General features: G+C 45.4%; 1 protein-coding gene across 4 annotated transcripts in view; it reads left to right on the forward strand.

Annotated features, from left to right (window-relative positions):
• The window catches only part of RCOR1 (REST corepressor 1), a 90,018-nt gene that overhangs the window by 35,607 nt on the left and 31,174 nt on the right, over window positions 1–23,237 (forward strand). For all 4 annotated transcript variants that reach the window (XM_067295003.1, XM_067295004.1, XM_013940774.2 and 1 more), the window contains one exon: window positions 9,716–9,799. In XM_067295003.1, coding sequence (XP_067151104.1) covers window positions 9,716–9,799 — 84 coding nt within the window. The remainder of the gene's footprint in view (window positions 1–9,715; window positions 9,800–23,237) is intronic.

The raw sequence follows: 23,237 nt of genomic DNA on the forward strand, positions 1-23,237 counted from the left end.
AAAATGGCTCATCGCATAGCTCTCAAGGTCCTGCTTTGTTTTTCTGGCATGCGGTGGTAGTGGTGTGGGTGGAGGGGGGGGACCCACCTGCCAGGGCTTCCTAGTTCCTGCCCCGCTGAGGTGGTGGCAGGGCATGGGGCATGCGGGGCCCCACGTGGCAGTCGTGGGGTGTGGGGTGGTAGTGCAGCACCCACGAGGCCCTGCTCGTGGCAGTTTCTTTTGCTGCTGCTGCTGGCCGGTCTGCCCAGTCCCAGTTCATCTGATGGAGCTTTGGAGCTACTGCAGGTCCGAAGCACAGTCCAGGGAGGTTGAGGTTGCTCTTGATAATATTGGAGGAGGGAGAAACGCACTTCGGATGGGCAGGTGTGCTTGGTAGCTCCCACCTGATGTGTGAACTGCAGGCTTTTGCATGGTTCTGCCTGTGTTCTGTCTGTCTGTCCTGTTCCCTCCCCCCCCCCCCCCCCCATATTCAGGATTGCTGTAGTATACAGTTACTTGCTTTCCTCTTTAAAAAAAAAAAAAAAAGATGAAAATCTTTACATTTTAAAAGTCTTCCAAGGCCCATTATTATAAAATCTTATCCAGACATCCATTTTCACCTCTTAATTTTATCCTTCAACTGTCTCTTTAAACAAACTCAAGCCCTTTCCCCTTTCAGTATAAAATCCTGGCCATGTCTAGACAAAAGCGTGGTGTGATTAGCTGAGGTGTGATCTTCAATACAGAGGAGGGCATGCTCATGCTTCTGGGGTTATGATACTGTAATTCCCTCTCCCGTATGGGTTGTGGGGCTTGTGCGTGCAGAACTCGCTGCATGGGTTGGAGTTGCGTGCATGTATAAAAAATAATTTTACACACCTAGAGTACATATTGAAAGGCTTTTTGCTTGTATTGTTATTCAGACCTCATCTATGGCTGCACATTGGTGCCACCTGCTTGCCGGAAAGAATGAGTGGACTCATTCAGGAAAAAAAAAAATCAAGGCGAGGCCTCAACATCTGCTCTGGCTTTATTGTTCAGTCTGGCCTGGGCTGTGGGCAAAATGTAGGCCAAAGCTCTTGCTTTATTGCTAGCTCTTAAACTAAAAAGGCATCTTGGATCACATATGTTTTTTAAACAAACAAACAAACTTGAAAATGTGAAGTTCAGACTTAATATAGGCTGAACTTCTTTACCTTAAAAAGGGAAACCATTGCTATCCACTTTTTTCTCATTTTCTCTTGCAGCTCTTCTAACGGTAATAATTTTTATCACTGCAAAGTGACCTTTGTAATCATTGCTGGATGATTAATCTTTAACTGGGTAATTTTAAAGCAATATCTTTCACACTGTTGTAATGTGCAATACTTTTTTGTAGTGCAGCACCTACAGTTATTCTGAAGCAATAAGGCCCCTTTGGTCTGCATTTCCAGTGCTGCTGCTCTGTTTAGAAACCTAAATAGTAGCCTTTGTTTCCCTAGGCGGATACAAAAATGCCCTCAGAACTTTATTTGCATATAGATTATAGCATCAGTCGGGTGTATTCATGTATAGGAAGAGCTAACCACTGCTTAATTTATAACTTCTTAATTAAAAAACATTCCCTAACTTGCAGAATTCCAGTTTAAAATGTTCTGCTACATCTAATGCTGCTGCAGTGTGTACAAAGAAGGTATTTCAATGAGGTGCCAGCTACTAAATTGAGGCAGTTCTCAGCAAATACAAATGAAAGGGGGGTCACAAGCATTATCTGCTGACCTGGGGAAAAGTCACATGCAAAAGGAAGCGGAGATGTGCAGCGGAGTTCTCCAAATGTCATTGAGCTGCTGCTCGAGACACTCATGCCACCAACAGGGAAGGAGGGTGGAGAAAGCTTTTCTTCTCTCCCTGTTTTGTTTGAATTCTTTTGTGTCACATAGGCATTTTGCTGTAGTGCAGCTGGACCTTTTCAATTACAGTGTGAGTCTGAGTAATATCAATGAACCAGAGCAAGTTTTTCAAACTATGGGAGCCAGCGCCTCCCTTGTCTTATTTTGTTTAACAGTCATCATGGGTACTGTAAACAGGGGTTTTTACTCTGTGCGATAAGTATAAGGACTGCACGGATAAAACAAATAGAGTTGGGAATGGAAGCACTTTTCTAATCTCACTTCACTGGAAGTGTACGAAACTGCATTAAGCAATATTCAACATCTAACTTATTATACACTAGCTCCAGCTTTTCCCCAAACAATAAAATCCATGCACCTCTGAGTATTATACAATGCAAATTTTATATATAGTGGTGAGGGTTACATATTAAAATTTTTTTTTTTTTTAAACCCTGCAATATGGGATTTAAAGATGAGTTAATACCAGATGTGGAAGGATCAGTAAGTGCTGTTAGTAATGCAATAGCCTTTGTAGGTGGGAATCTTGCCACCATGTACCTTGAGGATTTCGATCTTAGTTGTGTAAAGTTTCATAACTGTTAATGAAATATATTGTTTATATTTGGAAATCTTTTTTTTTTTTTTTTTTTTTTTACTTGTTGCTTCCCAAAAGGACCAGCACCTACGGAATGCCCCATACTTCTGTGGGAAATGTTTTTTAAACTTAAGGTGATGTGCTGATGTTTGCCTTCCAAAGAAAGTATAGAAGTATGTGTCTGTATCAAGCACCAGACAGTGGCCTTGCTTTTCTGAGTTACCTTTTGCTGTTTTAACTGATGGGGGAACTTACTGGCTGCAAATTCCCGCTTTTCATGATGAGCATTGCAGTGCTCTCAAACAGTGATATGTGACAGAGTGTTCTGCCTTCTGTGGAGCTCACAGAGGTCTTCAATAGCTCTCAAATGCCTTGTGCAAACAGCAACAACAAAAAAAAATCGCATCTGAGACTCTTCAAAGGGCTTTGGAGAAGGAAGAAAGCTGGGAACCCTCCCGGCAGAGCTCCTCCCTGACTTCGCGAAGAGGGAACTGGGAATAAAGTGTGTCTTGGCATCGGCAGGAGACTGGGATCGTCTCTCTGAGGGGTCAGAATAGGTGCCAAAAGGGAAGTGCAGAGCAGCTCTTGAATGGCTCCCAGCCACAGCTGGAACATGCAGCATCCTTGGAGAGCCGCGAGACGCAGCAGCTCCCTCCAAGTACAGAAACTCAAGCGGGAGCTGGCACCGCTGTGTTGCACAGAAGCAAAACACAGGTGACAAAGTGATCGGTGGCTCTTTGAGAGGCCTCAGCTCTCCCTGAGTTTATTCTAGCATGTTTCATCTCTAACTTGGAGCAGAAAAGTGCAGCTGGAGGCATCAGCAGGGAGCCGGGCAGTGCTGGGCTCTGCTCAGGTGGCCGGGTTTTCTCGCCCTGCTGCCTGGCTCCAGGGACCTTCCTCCATCCTTCGTTTGTGCTGTAATTCCATGGGCAGCTCTTAAGGCAGCAGTGTGCACCAGTGCTGCTCTTGAGGGGAGGTGTCCTGCCTAGCCCTAGCTTCTCATTCCTCTTCCTTGTTTCTTAGGTGTGCGGTAGAAAATTGGGAACTGATTAAAGCTAACTGCTGTTTTGTTGGATTAGGCTTTTTTTTTAGCCCAGGTAGATTCCCTGCTCCGGTTTGTCACATGACTCTGTGGCTGTTTGTGCTGACATAAGGGGAAAGAGAGCCTCCCTCCCTCCCTTTGCAGTGGTGCTGCCTGAACTGTAGTGTCCGGGTGAAGCTTTGCGTTAAGGCAGAGAGAGGCCCCCATCTGCGTGGGCCTGCTCCTCCCTTTGCGCCCACTCTGGTGTTTGTCTGATCTTGTAGTGAGCTATATTTGATTTAGTAACTCAGAAAAATGCTGTTTTGCTTTTTATTTTGCCAGGTTAGTTTGGCTTGGGACAGATAAATGCTGGAGTCAACACAAGTTGGGGAGGGAGGCAGGGAGCATGTGTCAGGAGAGCAGAGAAACGCTGGCTGAGCGGGACCTCCTCTCCCTTTGGAAGCAGTGAGGTGCTGGATGGATTCAACCTGTGAAGCATAGCTTCACCCTTCGGCCTTGTGACTCAGTTCTTCAGGGGCTCTGAGTTCATCTTTCTGGGAAGAGATGTGGGTGGGATGAAGGGGATGGTACTAATGCCAGGCACCGCTTTCCTTCTGAACTGAGCATAGCTGCTTTGTGGCTAACTTGGTATTGGGAGGGGTCAGAAGGGTGAGGAAGGTGCTTTGACCTGGAAAGGAGCCTGAAAGCATGTGGCACAGCTTATGTGCTAGTGTCCTTAGGTAGCATCTGTTTGGAGGTTTGTTCACTTCCCTTCCCCGAACAGGAGCCTTGACTTCACAGCACCCTGGCGGAGGCTGGGAGAGAAGTGCACTTGTTGCTTTTGGTCCTGCTTTGTTGTCTGTCTGTGGAAACTCTGCCAAGTGTGGTGGCTGAGGAGCCTGCAGGGCGCACACGCATGTCTTTGCTCTCAGCTGGCCCTGGAGAGAGCCTGAACAAGGATCTGTGGTTTCATGTCAACACAAATGCATTAATGATGACAAACTCTGCTGCGCATTCAGCACTGTGCTTATGCTTAAAACCTGACTCCAGCACCAATACAGCTGAAGTTTGCCTAAAAAAAAAAAAAACTACAGTATCTGCTGGAGATCCCTTAAGATGCGAGATGCATGCCTATCTTGTTAGGCTGTATATCAGGTTTGGGTGCTGCTCAAAAGCGGTGGAGCCTGATCCCTCTGCTATTGAAATAGATAGGTCTTGTTGACTTCAGCTGGAGATGGTGTTCCTTGGTGTAGGAGGGGGTGCTGACTCTGGGCTGAGCCCTGGTAGACCAGGAGACGTGTTGGAGGATTCCCAAGGGCATTCAGGGCTTGGTGTTCTTAAAGTTCTTTGCAAGGAACTTGCAAGTGGCACTTTCTCCTCTCTTTCCCCAGAGGGCCTTGGCAGGGTTGAACCTCTGTGCTCTGGCTTGGAGCAGATGGAGCAGAGGAGTGTGCCTCTGCGAAGAAGGGATGGGTTTCATCGCATTGGCAGAAATCTCTTTGTTCTCACTTTATTTTTTGTTCTCTTCTTCCTGTGCTAGCTGGGATCGCTCAGGTATGGGGTCTAAAGTGAGTTTACCCCTGAGGCGTTAAACTTTATGGTTGGTGGTGGGAGAGCGGTGCTGACACCTTTCTGTATCTGTATGCAAGTGAAAATTGGACAGACAGATGTTTGGGAGTAAGACTGCTCCTGCTCTTTCTGCTGTGCAAACAGTGCGTTCCTACATGCAGTGTTACATGCTGTTGTTGAGATGTGACTCCACAGCTTTTACCAAAAAAGCTCCCCCCAACCCTTTCTTTTCCTCCAGGTTAATGCTGGCTTAATGACTTCCTGCCGTGCCTCATCTTGTCTTTTACCAGCTGAATTGTTTGTTGGCTGGGCAGTAAATCAGACCTGTAAATGGGCCCAACTCTCAAAATAACCTTTTCTTTACAGAGTTAGTTTTAACCTGGATCAGTTTCTTCTTCTGGTTCAGTGTACGGTCCCTCAAACAGCTGTCTATGCAACTGGAGAAATGAGGTAGAGGTGTGTTCTGGGGATGAGGGAGGAGAGAAGGATGGGAACTGCTCTGAGGAAAAAGCACTGTGGTGCTGCGCCCAGAGCGGGGGTACACCTCTGCTTGGGGAAGGGCAGTAGGAGCTTGCACCCCTGGTGAATTTTGGCACTGGGACAAAGTTTAGGGGATGCTTGTTGTAGCAGGAGATGTTTCTGTTGAGGTTGTACAAGGATCCACAATTCTTCCCAGATACGACTCAGGACAAGCAGGAGAGGCAGCAAGCTTGCAGGCCCTGATGTGAGCAGCAGTGAGAAAAGGATTCGGAAGTGTTTGTTCCCACAACACTCGTGATAGGGAACTGTTGGCTATGGCAGAGACTTTACAGGTACCCAGTGGTACTGTAGATGAAAGTGCAGGATTAACTGAAATGTCAGGTGATCTTATCTGCTAATATATGGCTTCTCTGAACACAAGTTGCACTGGTTTAACTGCAGCTGCTTAAATGAGCAAACCTCATTGATCTTAAATTGATCTGTTACTCTAAAAAAGAGTAACCCTTGCCCTCCTTATGTGAGTATTTTTATATAAAATGTATAATGGGTTATGTCGATTTAGCTTTCTTACTAAAATGTAGAGCGAGTTCACCCCACTGTGGTATCCTTTACCCAAAGCCTGGGGCCTGGGAAGGATAGCATTGCTCCGTGTTGGCATGCCCTGTGGCTTGGCTGTGCTCAGAAAGATATGGACTGTAATGACTGCTCTGCAAAACTGTGATATAAGCCCCCCCCCCCCTTGGGTATTACTCTAAAATAATCATTTTAATAGGCTTCCAAATTCTGAGCAAGCTCTTAAGCTGTTCCTTGCTGTGTCACGTAGCAAGAATACATGTGCGATGTGAATTGGGGAGCGGGGCAGCACTGGACTCCCAGGAAGAGAAGGCAGCTGAGCCTGTTTCGCTTGTCTTTGGCAGGGAACGCGGGGTCCGGGGGCTTGGGAAAGGGGCGCTGGGGAGAGTGTGATGTTGGAAGGTGGAGGAGCTGGGCAGCTGGGGATAAGTCACCTGTGATGTTTGGGGGAAGGGGGATTCTTGGCCTCTGTGGATGTTTGGAGGGATCCCCCACCACCACATACACCCCCTGTGCTTCTACCTTTGTAGGCCCTTGTATCCTTTGCAGAGAGGAGAAGCATGACTTTTAACTTAACCATGCAGCGTGTTTCACGCTGCCTCTACCTCCGCTGAGGTGGGAAGGCTGAGGAATGCATATGGGCTTGGGTGGGCAGGCAGGGGTGGGAGAGATGCTGCAGCAATGCCGGAGGTACTGTGATACACCCCGTTATGAACACTGTGAATTGGCTGGTTGCTGCTGCGAAGCTGGAGGAAGGTGGAGGGAAAAAGCTGGGAGGGAGAAGGGGTGTCCTGAGAGTTGCATAAAACTCTGCATCTGCATTAAGTTCTTGTTTAAGGGAGGCCCAGGAGAGTGCACTGTCCTGGCGCGTAGAGGAGATGTGAGGCTTGAATAGAGGTAGCTGCTGACCTGAAGTGCTCCCTTTGCAGAGGGAAGGTCGTAGGTGCTCACTGGGGACTGAGCTCTGGAGGATGAGGAGGGTGTTGAGCAACCATGGTTCCTTTGGCGCTGTGGGGCCCCGCGCACCTCTCCATGCTAGCCGCCAGCTTCCACGCTGAGCTGCTGTTCACAGCCGGGAAGGCTATGAAGCTCCCTTTGTAATGCCCCAGACTCTGACACGGTGTTTTAACTGAGCCGAAATTCCACGTTACAGGTGAGCCAGACTGACGGCTTCCCGCTCCTGATGGGGACAGCCAGGCTCCTTTGCCCTGGCCGTGGCATTTGCCTGACACCTTGGGGAGCCAGTTCAGCATGCTAAATTGGCAGAAGACCTTTTCTCTTTCCTGGGTTAGGTGTATTTTGCCAGTTTAGTGAGCTGGACTGGCTCGCTGAGGAGTATAGACACGCACCAGGAGCTGGGGCACGAGAAGCGACAGGGACGTGCGCAGTGGAGGAGGACCGAGGCGAAGCCTCACTGGCGACTTGCTGTAGAGCGAAGCCTTGCCAGGGAACGGGGGCAACAGGCTCCTAAATATTGTCTGGTGGATTAGAGGTTACTAGGGGTGAGGAAGCGTATTAGGATTTGTGTTGCAAATGTTTAACTGTTCCTGGAGACCTGATTGGTGATTTCTGCCTTTTCTTTAGGTATTTTTATGGAACTTGCATTATGCTGAAAAGCAGTTTCAAGGTGGAGAGTCAGTCTTTTCTCTCCTTGCACGTTTCAAATATGTTCAAATGCTAAGCTAAATAACAGGCCAAACTGTGGTAGGGAGAGTGGGGAGCCGAAGCTGATGAAGGGGAGGTTTGAGGTTGCCTTTTTCTTTGCATTTCTGATCTATGACTTGAATTGGGGGAGCAAGTAAAATTTAATCCCAAATGTTTCAAGACTTTTTTTTATACAGAGTTTGACTATTGTGATTTTTAAATTCAGACACTTTTTGCATTCTACATATAAACCTGGTCTCCACCCCCATCTTTCTCTACCAGAGGCTGTTGTCTTTTCTCGCTTCTGTTTTTCTGCCTAGTGTAACAGTAATGAAAATGCACAGTGCACAAAGTATCTGGTATGTGCAGTTGCTAGTCATTTAAAAAAAACCAAAAAACCACCCAACTATGTATGTATAAAAAATATATAATCGTGATGTTTTGCCATGAAAACTGAGAAATGAGTGAAAATAAACTTCCTATTTCATTTTGGTAAGGCTTGAGAAATAGGGTAAATTACAATGTTTAGGCAATTGGGAGTAAAAATCGTTAGTTTAATGTGTAAATAAGACCTGCTGACTGTTTGGTTGCGTGTGTGTGTGTGGGGGGGTTCCTCTCGCTCTTTTTTTTTTTTTTTTGTAAATACTATTTAGACTTTAATGTTAGATTATTTTCATCACCTTGCCCTGACTGCTCTTAGGCTGAGCAGATTCGGTGTTAAAAACAGTCAAAACATGAGCATTCATAGTATTGTAATTGCTAAGCTTTCTGATCTCTTTGGAGGACCGGAAGTTGGGTGGTGACAGGCTTCTGCCTCTGCTCCAGTAGAAGCATAAGAGCAGATAATGTTCTGGTTTTATTCTCTGTGACCCGAGACAGGAGTGTCCTGGCATCGCTCCCTTTTTGTTGCTAGATCTTTTCTCACTTGTGTTTTTTTAGGTAGCATAAGGTGATGGTTTCTAGTGCAGTGCAGAGAAAATAGCATCACACTGAAATATTGTGCAAGCCTTTAGCATTGCGTGAAGCTTTGTAGTGGAAGCAGTCATGTAGGCACCCATTCATAACCAGACCTGCAAGTTTCTCTTGGCCAGGGCAGGTAGTTGAGCTGGCTGTGCATGCTGACTCAACACAGCGAGTTTCTCTCTCTCTCTTCTCCTCCTTCTCTCACGACTGCCTTGTTCTGGAAACTCTCTTACTGTGTGTGCCTGAAGAGCAGCAGATTCGCAAGAATTTGCTGCTTGAAACTTACCTTAGCTTTGACATTGCTCTTTCAAGTTAAGTGCAGCTGTGCTTTTTGACTTAAGGCTTTCAGTGCTCTCATGCTGAAGAAGTGTTATGTTGGTTAAAAATGGACCTGTTCTCCCGAGTGTGTGTGCGTGTGCCCACAGAGGGTGTGAATGCACCAGAATTTCCCTTGGGCAGTTGAGCGAAGGACCCGATTCTGATCCGAGACCCCTGGTGTTGCTTGGGATGACATTCCTGCCTGTATGGGAGATGGAGGGGCAGGAGGGCTCTGTTGGGACAGGGGAGGAGACTCAAAGTTGAAATCCAGGAGGTTTGTGCTTGTGCTTATCCTGAAATGTTAACCTAAGTGCATGTTAAACTCACAGCATTAAGGGCTTGGAGCCTTCTGCCTGAGCCTAACTCCTCCCTTTTTCATTTAACAATGGCTGGAAGAAAAATAATCAAGTATGCTGGAAGAGAAACACCAATTAACTTTTAATTTAGATCTAACTTATGCTTCTTAGTGTAATGCATGAAAGAGGGTGAGTGTGCTGTATCTGTCATGTTATATATAGGGTGATGTATTGGAGAAACGAGGAAAGGCCTCAGGTCTGAATGGGAAGATGGGGTTTTGACTTTACAGATGGGTTTCATAGCTTGATTAAAAGCTACAGATGTCTAATAAGTCACTTCTGTATCCATTTTGCATCTGAAACAAGACTTTCTCTGTAACTTGGTCTGTATCTGTTTTCTCTTCAGCCAAACTTGGAAGGCGAAGTCAGGAGAGAGAGAATCTCGGCATGCTGGTCTGGTCACCTAATCAGAATCTGTCTGAAGCAAAATGTAAGTCTCTAAGTTCTGTTTCCCCTCCACTCCCCCCACACCCCTTCTCTTAAATGTATCATTTGAAGAATTTGAAGGTGCCACTTTTAGCAGAGGTTACCTCTATGACCTTTTCATCGTGCTTTGAAATTAATTTGAGTTGGAAAAAAAGAAAAGCCAACAAAGCAATCCCCCAGAATACCTGTGTTCCCAGCTGGGCACCTGCTCAGAATGCCAAATCCAGGGAAATGAGGAAAGCAGGGGAGAAATGCAATGCTTTTGCTTCCTTGGTATGGATTCTTTAAGATACTTATCCTTATCTGCAGACCTCCATGTTCACCTGCTGTAGAAGAAGACTGAAGTAACTGCTGAGAGCAAAATGAAAAGTATTTGGAGGGAGGGAGGAAAATCTGTGGCAACTTGTGGTACCTTTTTCCCCCCACAAAGATACAAAATGCACATCTGGAGCTCATGGAGATTTAAATGCTAAAACAATTGCAGTGCTGTGGAATTCCACGTGAGGGCAATTACCGGCTCTGTGCGTGTCTGGGAACAAGTCTCAGTGCTGTTGCCAGATGGCAGAACTAGTGTTTGAAAGGTTTGTCTAGCTACAGATCCCCTCATGAATAAGCAGGACTCCTTGATTAAAGGACTGCTGTTTGAATGCAGTAACTAAACCTAAGTGCTTTCGGGGAGAGGGAGTTGAAAGTTGTTTTTGACTTTGTGCTCTGCCCCCTGATCCTGGGACTAAGATCAAGAATTTTATATCCCTCTCCTCCACAGTTGTCCGTGGTGGCCCCATCAAGTTGACACGTGGTTTTCCCCTGGACCCTAGGGATAAGATGCATCACAACACAGGTGTGAGGATGTAGTGGCCTTTGTTAATTAAGGCAGCAGAGATTGTGTATAAACTGTCATGAAAGGGTTGGGCTCTGTGCTGGAGCATTTGTTTCACTGAGGAAGGTGCCCCTTAAATTGTAAAAGGGTGATGGTACTGTGATTTACAGAGTATCTCATACCAGTGGTGTCACTTCTGCTCCCTGCTGGCTATTGTATGCTTAACCAAATAAGACTGAGGAGAGGGATACATTTGACAGTTACTCCTCTTCAGAGGTTTAGAGAAGTAGGTAAGAGCAAGAAACTGTCACCTCTACCAAAAGAAAGAACTATATGGGTAGTCTGTGACACAGCAGAGGATTCTTGTAGCTGCTTCTCAAGTCGTAGTCTTTTGGATCTTAGTTGTGCTTTCAAACTTTAAATTTTTGCCTGATAAGCGGGTTTCTTGGAAAGGAAAGAGAGAATGGAGGGGGAAAAGGAGTGACAGTGTACGGAATTCAGTAAAATAGCCTGTGACTGAATATTTTGTAGCCACTGGCACAAAAGGATACAAGGATATTACAGAACATAAAAAGGATATAATGGCCTGCTAAGATGATGTCACAAATCTAAAAGATTACAGTTAATAATGTAATATGACAGATTGATTAAAAAAAACTAGATAGCAATTGACTTGTAGAATGCTAGTACGGCAAAAATGTTGGGGAAAAGTCCATGAATATGAGAGGGCAAAGAAGTGTTGTGTTTTTTTATTGTAAGACTCAAAAAACCCCCCAAACCAAACAAAAAAAACACTAAAACCAAAAAAAACCCCACAAAAGTGTAGGCCCATCAACTATTTCACCATCCACAAAAGATGCGGAAAATGTTGGATAAATATTTCATACAGTGTTTAGGGGAGAGGAGAAGGATGATGCTCTTGTGCCATGCAAAATATCTCCCAGGCACTTAATAGGAATAGAGGGATGTGGTTGCCATATTCAGCATCTACTAGTAATAAACATCAAAGGAGTATTGGAAGGGGTGGTTCAGGAGATCTTGGAATGGTAAGAAAACCCCAAAAGTGTGGGAGAGGGCAGCTGCATGGAATGGTAAGAAAACCCCAAAAGTGTGGGAGAGGGCAGCTGCATGGGGAGTGAGATAACAGCGTAACCATAGGCCGATGGGTCATCCTTTTGTCAAGTACTGACATAAAGTGATACTGCAAGAGATTTCAGTTATTCCTGTCTCTACCTGGCATTAGTTAAAAAATGAAATATGAGAAAAATCCTGCTGAAGAAGGCTGCTTTTTTCTTTTTGAGACTACAAATGGATTGATTGGTAGAAATAACCTCATAGCTAAGGTGTTCAGTCAGTAGGTAGACATTGATTTCCTGCTGCATGACAGTCTGACTCAATCCCCCTTCCTCTCAAAAGACATGATTGTCCCCCAAAATTCCAGAGTTCTGCAATGTCTGTAGAGCACCTCTTAAATGTATTATGAGCCGAGTTCCCTAATCTGTTCCATGATTTATGAGGAAGGAACATCAGGGGACAGGAAGTATCTTCGGCTGTTTTGGAGTTCACTGATAAGTCTTGGCATTGTAGATGGTGAATCCTAATTAAATGGGGTCCATGGGGATGTGCAGTAAGACTGATGATGTTCAACACTTCCATCAGTGTTATGGAATGGATATACAACTGCTGTTGAGAGAAATTAAGGATGAGCCATAGGTTGACAAGGTGGTAAATAAAGTGAATATGGTAGTCTTGTAGAGTGCTTTGGGTCTTAATTTGGACTGATGCCAACAAAATAGGTTCTTAATTGCATTAAATGCAGAGTTATAAATCTCAGTTCAGAAAGCTCCGGCCTTATCTTCTGCATCAAGGATGGTGTTTGGAAAGAAGTAGCTTGGAGAGGGATTTTTAGGGGCACAACGGGCAGGTAACTCCACAAGGCTTCCCAATGTCATGCTTGGACCAAAGGGTGATGGGGGTGTAAAGAGGGTGCGGCAGTCAGTGGAGCAGTCTGCTACCTCTGAAGCCAGCATTTAGGAAACAGAACGTTAGAATAGCGGCATCAGTGTTGCAAAGGAAAAATTGAAATACTGAGAGAAGGATAGAGAAGAGAGCTACTGAAATGTTTTGGAAACTGAAGACTAAGCAAACTCCATCTGTTTAGCTTACTGAAAAGAGGCTGAAATGGGACTACTAACAATTACTTTTTCCAAAGGAAATTTTGACATAATAAAGGAGACCTGTGTAATACAAATAAATGGCTGCAAGAAAAGTCCATGTGAACTGAAATAAAATGCCTGAGTGTGTGGGTTTTTTTTTTGTTGTTATTGTTTTTTGGTGATTGACTGTTGGAAGTTATCCAGGAAAGTGATGGATTCCCTATTTGTTCATGTCTTTTTAAACTATTGATTTTTTTTGTGATGTTTTACACTTGGTGAGGGTAATCATTGGCCATGTGAAGTGGCAAGTGGAAGGGCCTTTGGTCTCCAGGAGGCTGGTGTAGACCCTTGGGCTATAAATGCTGTGGATCCTAGCTAGCACATCCACTTTTAATATTGCTGCTGTGCAGGCTGAAGTGTGGGTGAGTAAATCTTTCCATTCAGCTGCATGTTGGTACCTGTGTCTAGTTGCTTTCATTTGCACTCCAAAGCCTTTAATTCATCCTGTGTCTGTTCTTGTGGTAAACTCTTTTAAAGTTGCAGGATTTTTTCTGTTCCTGTGGCTGGGCCTCAATGTGAAGACAGAAGTTAGCGCAGCACATGTTAACATGTGGTGAGCAGAATAGATTCCAGTGGCCACCTCTGTTAAAGGTGAACCTGTGCTGCTAAAACCTGTGAGCAGGTCTCCGATAGTGCTCAGAGAGCAGTGCAAACTGTGGTGTGTTCAGCAGAGGGCTGGCCAAACCAGCAGCGACGGTGGGAAGGTCCTCTGTAAGCTGATTCCTGGAAAGACCAGTGTATCAGCCAAGACCTGGTGGATATCTGTATACCTGATGATCCAGGCTCATACAATCAGTTAAAACTTGTTTAGGTCCCATGTGCCGTATAAGCTGGAGCAGTGTTTTAATCATGTTGGAGAAACCTATTGTCTGGGTGCCGTGAGATGGCATGGATATGTAGAGAGAGCGTGAAAAAAGAAAAGTACCTGTTGCCACATTGATCACTACTCCCCCCCCCCCCCCCCCAATCTTGTGCCTTGTTAATCATTAATCCTGGGTACAAACCACTTCCTCCCTTGCCCATATTAATGCCAAAGTTGAAAGCTGCCAGCGTGTTCCACATCTCAAAGGCAAAGGTTTGGCAGGAGGGGTCACTTGCATAGTAGTTGCCACCATCAGTGAGTTTGCGAAGGTAGCCCAAAGCCAGAAGTTTGTATTGCCTCTGTTTAAGAGGAAAGAAAGAAAGAAAAGTCATTGTGCAATATCACTGAATGTTTGGACTTGAAATAACTGTGCTCCTCTTCCAGCTGTGCTCCGTTAGGCCTGTGTGCTGTGGCTGGTGTTGCACCTCTTGCAAAGAGCTTGCTTTCCTGATGGGACTTCTGAGTGGTTCTGTGCAGAACTGGAGCGGCTGAAAGCAGCTGTCGTGGCTACGCTGGGAAGCTGTCAGGGATGGTGGGGAAGGAGACGAAAGAAGGCGAGCCAGGCCCTGGGCAAGGTTGATGCTGTGTAGCAGAAACCAGCTAGGCAGAGGAGAGGCATCCACTCTCTTCGAGTGGCAAGTGGAAACTGAGTGGGGAGGGGGGGGAATATTGAAAAATGCATTGTAACCATTCTGTGGAAATCCTGCACAGGACAGAGCTGGGCCAGCACGAAGCTATTTATAAAACAGCAGTGTCTATCTCTGTGCCAAGTACTCCAATGGGTGGAACCATAAAAATGACATTGGGTTGGTTTAGAAATAAGCAAGTGCTGGCATGCTGCAGCTGCCCAGGAATAGGGGCTAGAAACCAGGCGGGAGAATAGGATGTGGTGATTGCTTTTGTGCATCTGTAGTTCAAAGGTGAACTGCAAGAGGAGAAAGATGTATTGTTTTGCTAGTGATAAGCTCTGTTTTTGAAAGTCGTTTATCTGCCTGTGCTGTTGCTGCCAGAATACACGTGCCACTATATGAAAACTTTGGTTTCTTACTGTTATCAAGATATATGGATTTCTTAGTGGGTATCTCCAGTGGATCCCCCACTTATGGGGTGTCGCTGAAGAGGCAGGTGCTGCCCCTAATACCTGTGGGACCTTGATTACAGCTGGGTCCTCTGGTCATGCCCTGCTGCATCTGTCTGATGTGATGGTTGATCAGCGTGCCAACTTTGGACACCCACCAATCCCTCCATTCCCTTGTGGCATCTCTTCCTGTGAGACTGCAACTGTCTCCTTGCTTTACATAGTGCCTGTCTTAGTGCATTTGGGGAGAAACTAGACATCTGCCCTTTTGCCCTTGGCAGGGGTAGAAGTGCCCAGGGGATTTGGGGATAGAGGAATGCCGAAGTTATGTGAAGCAGTGAGTGCTCCAGCAGCCTTGTGCTCTGCTTAGCCAAACCCCATGGCTGGGGAGAAAGGGAGGGGTCCTTAAATTTGCTGCGCAAACTCATCCTGGGAAAGCAGCACTGTGCCAGCTGGGGCTCTGATAGAGAAAGAAGTGTTGGTTGCTATGGTTACGAAGAATATTAACCATGTGGTGTTTGTGCGGGCAAGGTTTAGAGTTAACTGTGCCACAGGCTTTGGTAACAGTTAGGGAGGAGGAGGAACAGGGTAGCACTTCTCCACCCTAAGAAGCGAAGAGTTGACACTTGGGAAGCCCAAAGCTTCCCAGCAAAGCTGTCCCAACAAAATCGGTAAGCAGATCCTGGTCATTAGTGTGTCAACTGCCTTCTCATGGGTGGAAGAAATAATTTTGGAATGTCTCCTCTGTCGGACAGGAGAGGTGAATCACTAAAACTTCTGACGAGAGGTTGCCTTTAGCTGACCAGAGTCTGTCTCCACCTAGTTCAGGGCTAATCTTTGCACAGAACAAGCTGAGATTATTCTGCCATTTCTCTTTCAAGGGGGTGAAGCTGGGTAGTTAAGAGCTTGAAAATCACCTTTGCCTGAATTTTCTGACCTAAAATGTCTGACAGATTAGAGGATGGGAAAATATTTATCTTCTCAGGTTGCTGAGCATGTCTGCTAGCACTTTGTGGCTGGTTTCTCTGTTTTCAGTTTGTAGGTGAGCCATAATTTCTGTAAGAAGGGCTTCTGCTTGGATGTGTCCTTTCCTTCTGGGCTCACTGATTTTGGTCTGTGAATTCTGCATGGATGTGTGACTCCATAAACTATCATCGATTCTCACTTCCATCGGGGCGCAGGATACCCTAACAATAAATAAATGTGAATGGAAAACCACACATAGGAGGGACTAGACTGAGGCAGATGTTGATCTTAATCTCTCTCTCTTTTTTTTTTAATATTAAGATTCTGTTTAACAGAATGTATTTGAAATGGAAGGAATTAACCCTTCAGAGATACCCAAGAAATCCCCCCGCCTCTGCCCTGGCACGGAGGGAGGGAGGGAGAGAAAGAGAGAGAATGTAGTTTGCATGTTCACCATCAGCAAAGCTGGTTTAAGCCCTTCCTCTCGTCCAACATGCTGTAAATAGGATTCTTGAAATGGCTGGAGTTGTGGTTTTATGTTTGTTCTCCCTTCTGCCCCCCAGCCCCTGGGGGAAAGACCCTGTGGTTGTCTTTATAACCTAAGTCCCTGAAAGGTTGTGTTGGCGTGCGGTGAGAGTGCAGCTGCTGCAGCTCGGGCATGGGAGAGTGAGAGCTTGGACTGCCTTTGCCACCAGAGAGGAAAGTATGCTTGAACTCTTAGCTGAGCTCGTACTTCTTTTTTTTTGTGGCTGGCTGTGTGCTGTGGAAGGACTTGAAAGACGGTGTGTATGTAACATGCTTTTCTTGATTTGTTTTTTCTGCTTGTTTTTTGTCTGAAGCTTTATTTTTTTTCTAATTATTTTGTTTTGAGGAAAAAAATGTTATCCTTAGAAATAGCTGCCAGGTGGATCCAAGGCTTTGAGGGCTTCTGGGGTGGACTTCAGGGATTATAGTTCCTACCCACAGCTGGATGCTTACCTTTTGTTGGTAAAGTGAAGATAGCAAAAAAACCCAACCCCCAAACCCTTATGACTGTGCTGTTCGTATGCTCTCCTCCCCTAAAAATATCAGTTTATTTGTCCCAGTGACAGCAGAAAGGATTAATGGAAAAGTAAAATTGGGTTTATGTTTATCCCTAATCCAAATTTCATACTATGCAGTGAACCTGGCAGCTGTGAAGCTTGGATGCAAATACAGTAACTAAAGAATACAACTCCCTGAATCCAAAAATGAGATAACTGATGTTTAATTTAAGATTCTGTTTGAATTTAGCTGTAGAAATAATATTGCAGTCATAGCCAATTCTACCAGCTGCTGGGGCTGCTGCACTTCAGAAAAGACTCAAAAGATGAAGGGATGCATTTTTTTTTTTTTAGCTGGGGCAACTGTGCGATGCTTGTCATGGCAATATGGCAAGCAGCAAAAGGAAGATACTAGGCTTTGAAGGCTAAGGGTGTATCCCAGAAATGGCTGAGTTGCCTCAAACTTAGCTGCAGTTTCCCCTTTGTCAGCTGCTGTGCGAGTTGCTGTTGCAACACTGTGTGGAAATCTCAGAGCAGCTCTTTCATCATTATTACTGCAGGTTGATATTTCTGGATCCTGAATGCATATTTAAATTAACATGAGGCTTTAACCCTTTCACAGCAGTGATTTGTACTGGAGCCAGGAAAGCAATTGAGTTGGAGAGAACTGGTGTGCTTGTTTGGAATGGATTCCACCCCAGGCACAGTGGACATGGAAAAAAAAAGTTAGAAGAGTGTGTTTTGGAGAGTAGCCAGGAAGAGGATGTCTTATCTAAGGTAGCCGTGTTCTCCTGGAGGAATTTTTGCTGCTGTGCTGGGAGGGGGAGCAGTCAGCAGCTCCTTCATGTGCCTTGTTCTCTCCTGCCACCTGTTTGTTCCTCCTTTTTACTGCAGTGTGAAACAGGCCTTCTCCGAACCTGTCGAGATGACCCAGTTTAAAAACGCCAGCTGCCACTACTGTTGCTACTGCAGGGATTGAGCTAGTGCTGGCACTAGGAAGAAGCCCCCCCCGTAAGAGAAGTTTTGGAGACAGGATGACGTGGATGTAATGGAGTGATGATAGCAGTGTTAAGAGTTACCCTGGCAGCAAGCCTTGATCTGAAACACATTTGGGAGCGGTCCTAGCTAGCCTGATAGGCTCTGTGTAAGTTGTAGGACCAGTATGATGAGAAGCAGCAGGCTGCAGCCACATAACGCTGTTTGGGCCCAGCCCTGGGACAGGCTGAGCGTGCTCCAGTCTAGCTAGTCTTGGTAGGAATGGCTGGCCCTGAGCATTTTGGAGGACAAGGTCTTCTTCTTCCTGAGACTTCATGTCTTACTGTAACTGTAAGGGGAGAGCAAGAAGAACCTGGGAACTGGAGGATAACTTTATTTTTTTCTGCTAAAGCAAATTAGTCAGCAAATGCTCTAACAGTGAACATTCATAGGGGTGCAGTGGGGACTGTGCACAGGCAGGGAGGAGCTCCTCCAGGGTAGTGCTCAAGGATGTCATGACCATAACTGTTCACTGTGATGAGTTCATGCTGCTGCTTAATATGAGCTTTACAGAGGTGCTGGTGCAGGAGGCAGAGCAGCTGGACTTTCTCAAGGACGTATGCCAGAGCTTCCCTCACCATGATGCATTTGCTCTAGCATTATTTGCTCTAATTAGGAACCACTCCCACTAATTATTTTTCCTCTCCTCTTATTTTTTTTTCCACTCCCCATTCAAGTTATTTTCAAAACATGTGCTTTTTATATGTAGATTTGTATTGTTGTAGGGTAGTAGTGAATTCTGCAGCACTGCAAGGATCAGTAATAATATCTAGTAACTTCTCAGTAAGGACTGGGCTTCTATATCCTGGCTAAAAGCAGTGACCACCTACCTCTGATACTCAGGGATCTAGCTAATGATGTTGGTTTAGAGTAGCTTTTTCTGCTCAGCTTCTCTGGATCAGCCCTGAAGAGAGGGCCTGTATGTAACCCATGTTTCAGTGAGAGCTATGTGTAGATCTGTAGCTTGGCTTTTTCTTACTGACTTCATCTTGTGTTTTTTTTTTTTTTTTTTTTTTAAATACCTTAATGTCTGTCAATATAATACTAATCCTTTGGTTTAGAGGCTACTATAAAGAATATGTTGTCCAAGATCTGGCTATGTAAGTTTGCTGTCTTGCTGTGATGAATTCCTGGAGGAGGCAGAAACATGTCCTTACATCTTCTGGGTTTCAGACCTGTAGGAGGTAGTGCATGAATGAATGAGTTGTGTTAATGTCTCCTGAAGGCCTGTCTACAGTAGGGAAATCCATATGGGTTTGTCCAAAGGTAGCTTCTGATCTCTAGTAGAGACTAGTGCTCTTCATCTAAGCCTCTTGCTTATTGCTCATGCTCATGTTGTGTGGGGTGAAGTACAAGGAATTTCATGAGCCTCTACATTTTAACTGGCAGTAGGCACTTGTTTGCCTTGCCTTAGTTCATGACCTGCCATATTAAGTGATTAAGCAGCTGCTTAATCAAGCAGCTGAACAGTTCCTACAGCAAGCAGGAGCAGGAACTTTAAAGAGATTGGGGCAGACAGCTGGGGGTCAGAGCCACAGCTGCTTTCAAGAGATAAGCCATTCCCTCTAGATTAGGTAGTACTCTTTTTCATTGGAAAAGTTTGTTTTGTCTCTATTGTTCTGCTTCCCTCTAACTTGTTCACATCCAACTGATGTGAAAATGGGGTCTTTCCAAGAAAATTTGAGAGACATAACTTTTGATTCTTAACAGGCAGGTGCAATAGTGCAATGAGTAGTGGTTGTGGAACAGCCCGTGGATTCTCGGAAGGGCCTGGCCCCAAACATCATCTGCAAATGGATTTTTAACTGTGGATGTAGAAGGAGCAAAAGCTTCTCAGTAAAACTTCAGAAAATATGACTGAAGGATTAAACTAGTTTCTCTCCAACATCAAGCCGCCTTCACTTGGTCCCCGTTGTTCTTCATCTAATTTTGCAGGGAATAGGTTTTGTTCAACTCTTTGACCACTTAATTGGGTTGCTGAGAACTATTATCATCTCCAGACCCTTTTCCTTCATGTAGCTGGGCTTGGAAGTGAGGGGACAGGCTGCAAAAAATAACTAAAATAGTAAGTGGTGCTTTTGTGAATAGACCACTCACCACTCGAAAATACTGGGTTCTCCTGTTCCAGCTGCTCTGGAGCTGGAACTAGGCAATTACACCTGGAGACCTGGTCTGCATGCAGCAGCCTGCGATGTGCTGCTCTTGTCACATCCACTGCTTTCCAGCAGCCATAGCCATGGGCAGCTCCTCGGTGTGACTCTGACTTGTCCCTTTGCTTTCGCTATCCACTGCTTTGGCTGATACCTCCTTTTTGCCTAAGTGACATTCCTCAAGGAGGTAGCCAGGGGACAAATTGTTCATTTCTCTTGCTTTTGTATCCATTATAAAGGGGGTCAGCATGGCTTCTGCTCTCTTGTGACGGGCTTTATTATCGGTAGCAATAATAACGAGCTGTAATTTAACCTGATGTCTGTTCTGCTCCCACATACCCCTTCTGCGTGTGTGCCCTCACGCTGCACAAACGCCCCGCATCGTGAAATTACCCATGGTGTTTAGGAAGCCTGGATGTGATATGGTGCTTTTATTAGTTTGCATTCCTAGTACAACAGGGAATCTAATAGCTTTGTTTTTAGACTAGAGGTTTCAAAATCTGTCTGAGGGTGGAGAGCAGACCTTGGGGAAGATTTCGCCCTCTTAGGGGGCTCTGACTTGGGATATCCGTTGGTGGCTTCTGAGGCTGGCTGGCAGCAGCTAGCTTGACCAAGCTTTACAATGGTATGTACTAACTTGGAGTGGATGTCTTGGTGGAATTTTTTTTTTAAAGTTATTTTGCTTATTTTGCTAGGTACCTTGTTTGCTTGTTCCAAAAACTCCGTTTGCATAACTTCTTATTCTTTGGCACAATACAAAACAGTAATGCCCGACTTTTTGTAGACTGAGAACTTCTGTGTGTACAGTGAGCTATGTGGATGAAGCCAGGATGACATGAGAATGTTTGTAGGCAGAGGACAGAAACCTTGTACGAGACTGATAATAGTGGAATCTGTGGCTTCACATAGTGACTCTCTCAGCAGTGTGTGTCAAACTTAACTTTTTCAAATTAGTGAAATCCTGTGGGTTTTGGAAATAATGCACTGGATCAGGCGCATTCCAGATGTGCAAAAAATAACTTCCATAATAAAACCTGCACAAGGGAGGCTTCTTCTAATCTATGTTATTGTCTCCTTCATTGAACCACCTGACTAAATATATATATATATTTATTTTCCTTTTTTATATATATATAAAAAATAATCTATCCATTGTGACAAGTGTATTGATAATGTTGCTGCTTGCATTGCTTGGGCATGTTGCTGCCTGTAATTGAAGTATATAATCCAAGGCTATAGGGTCACTGTAGAGTTAATGCAACCCATGGTTTGACAACAGAACAAATCTGTCTTTAGGATTCCTAGTACTGAATTAAAAACACTGTGCTGAATAATGCAAAGAACTGTTCTGCTATAAACTCACTTTGTTTTTTCCAGCTTGTACTCTATTCATTTATTCTGTCTGTTAACTTCTTGTACTGGAAGGTCATATGTGGGATAGAATATTTCCTCCCTGCCAGTAGCTACTGTGTGCTGGTTTTGTGTTCTTAGATGGGCTCCAGGCCCAATATCAAGTGCTCTAGCTAATTACATAAAACATAGTCAAGTGCCTTTGCCTGATTTAAGGTCAAATTTGCACTGCTGACTAATCCAGCCATGCTCAGATCCAGTATGGTCACTGATCAGGTCCTCAAGTAGTTTGATGTGGCTCTGTCTATTTTGCATTAGGTCCCAGAGGTACTGTCTGCTCATTGCTACTGCCCTGCCAGATCATCTCCCTCATCCCTGTCTCTCCCGTGATACATATGGAGACATCTGGGCTCATGGTACCAGGGCCTTGTGGATGCAGAAGGATGTGCCACTCAAACTGGCATTTGATGCTACAACTGCAAATTCTGGCTGATGTTTGAAGTGTTGCACATGTAGGAAGCAGTCTTTCTTCCCAAAGAGTCCTCCGTGTATGTCCTTATGGCAGGCATGCTACCGGCCTTTCTGAGGGAGAACGTGGCAGCAGCAGCAGAGAGCAAAAGAGGCAAGCGAGTTTCAGCTGCCTTTGCTTATGATAATCCTCAGTAATCTCCCCTCACATGTCCCATACTCTAGCTATACCGAAAACAGCAGTTGAGCCTTTTCCTGACGTGGTGGTGTCAGCTGAGGGTGCAGCTTTACTAATGAGCCTACATTGGCAAAAGCTTTTAAAGAAACATATGTATAGTACAAAAGGCCTTTCCTAGTAAATAATTTAAGATAGTTTTGACAAGGTACAAAAACTGTGCTAGATTTGTCAGTACACCCATCTCTGCAGTACAACCTTCTTGCTGATATAGCAAAAACTAAAGGCGGATGAGTCAGGTCTTTAAGGATCACCGGAGCTTCAGCTTTAGACTTCCCCTTAGATGCAGGCCATGCAAAGAGAAGTACTTTTTAAAAAAAAAAAAAAAAAAAAAGTATGTTTCTTTGCTAGCTTGTTAGTGTGCACTGTTTGGGTCCGGACTGGCTGAGAAAGGAAGCTTTTGGTTGGTGTCAGGGTTTTTAAAAGAAGATAAATTTCACAGCAATGGGGCTCTCCATTTTATTGCTTTCTAAGGCTGCAGGTTCCTGGCTCCAGGTGTGGTCCAGTGCCCAGCGCTTTCCTCCTCAGCGCTAGCTTATGCAGCCGAGCCTGTTCCTGCCCTGTCTGCTCGTTCCTGCTGTTGTGCTGTGCTGGGTAATGCAGCACGAGCTGCACATTTGGCTGAGCCAGTCTCATCGCTCACTGACACTAGATGTGCAGGCCCAGCCATTCAGACCTCTTCTGACCTCCTGGTGAGGGGATGCCATGAGCTGACCTGATATAACACTATATAAAGATCAGTGTAAAACTCTTTGGCTGTGGTGGTGGTTGTCTGCTATTCTACTTTCTGGGGTGGTCCCCTGAAGTCAAATAAGTACCAGAGCTAGTGCAAGGGAAGGGGAAAAGCCCGTCTGGCTTGGAATGGGAAAAGGAGGCTCTGGGGTTGCCTCTTCTGGTGGCAGCTATCCGTGAGAGTCTCTACTGTGAGCTAGCAACCCTCAGTGGTTGCGTGGCTTCCCTGCCGTTTGGGTTGGGGAGATGATGCAGCTGAAGAGGGCTGTTTTTCAGACAGATCAGTTTTCTGAGCCGCTTCCCTGTGCGCCTGCGCAGGTGCTGGTGCCAGTGTCCGGCAGGGTAGCATGGAAGCGGGGTGGGTAGCAGGGTGTAGGGCAGTGCCCGGTGCTCGCACTTGTGCTGCTGCAAAATTTCTCATCACACTGCACTCCCGGGTGGTGATACGGGACTAAGTGGCTGGGGGTGAGGGATGCTTAATCTGGCACTGCTGCCAAAGGAGATGTTT

Source organism: Apteryx mantelli, chromosome 4, assembly GCF_036417845.1.
Source record: "Apteryx mantelli isolate bAptMan1 chromosome 4, bAptMan1.hap1, whole genome shotgun sequence".
NCBI classification, from domain to species: domain Eukaryota; kingdom Metazoa; phylum Chordata; class Aves; order Apterygiformes; family Apterygidae; genus Apteryx; species Apteryx mantelli.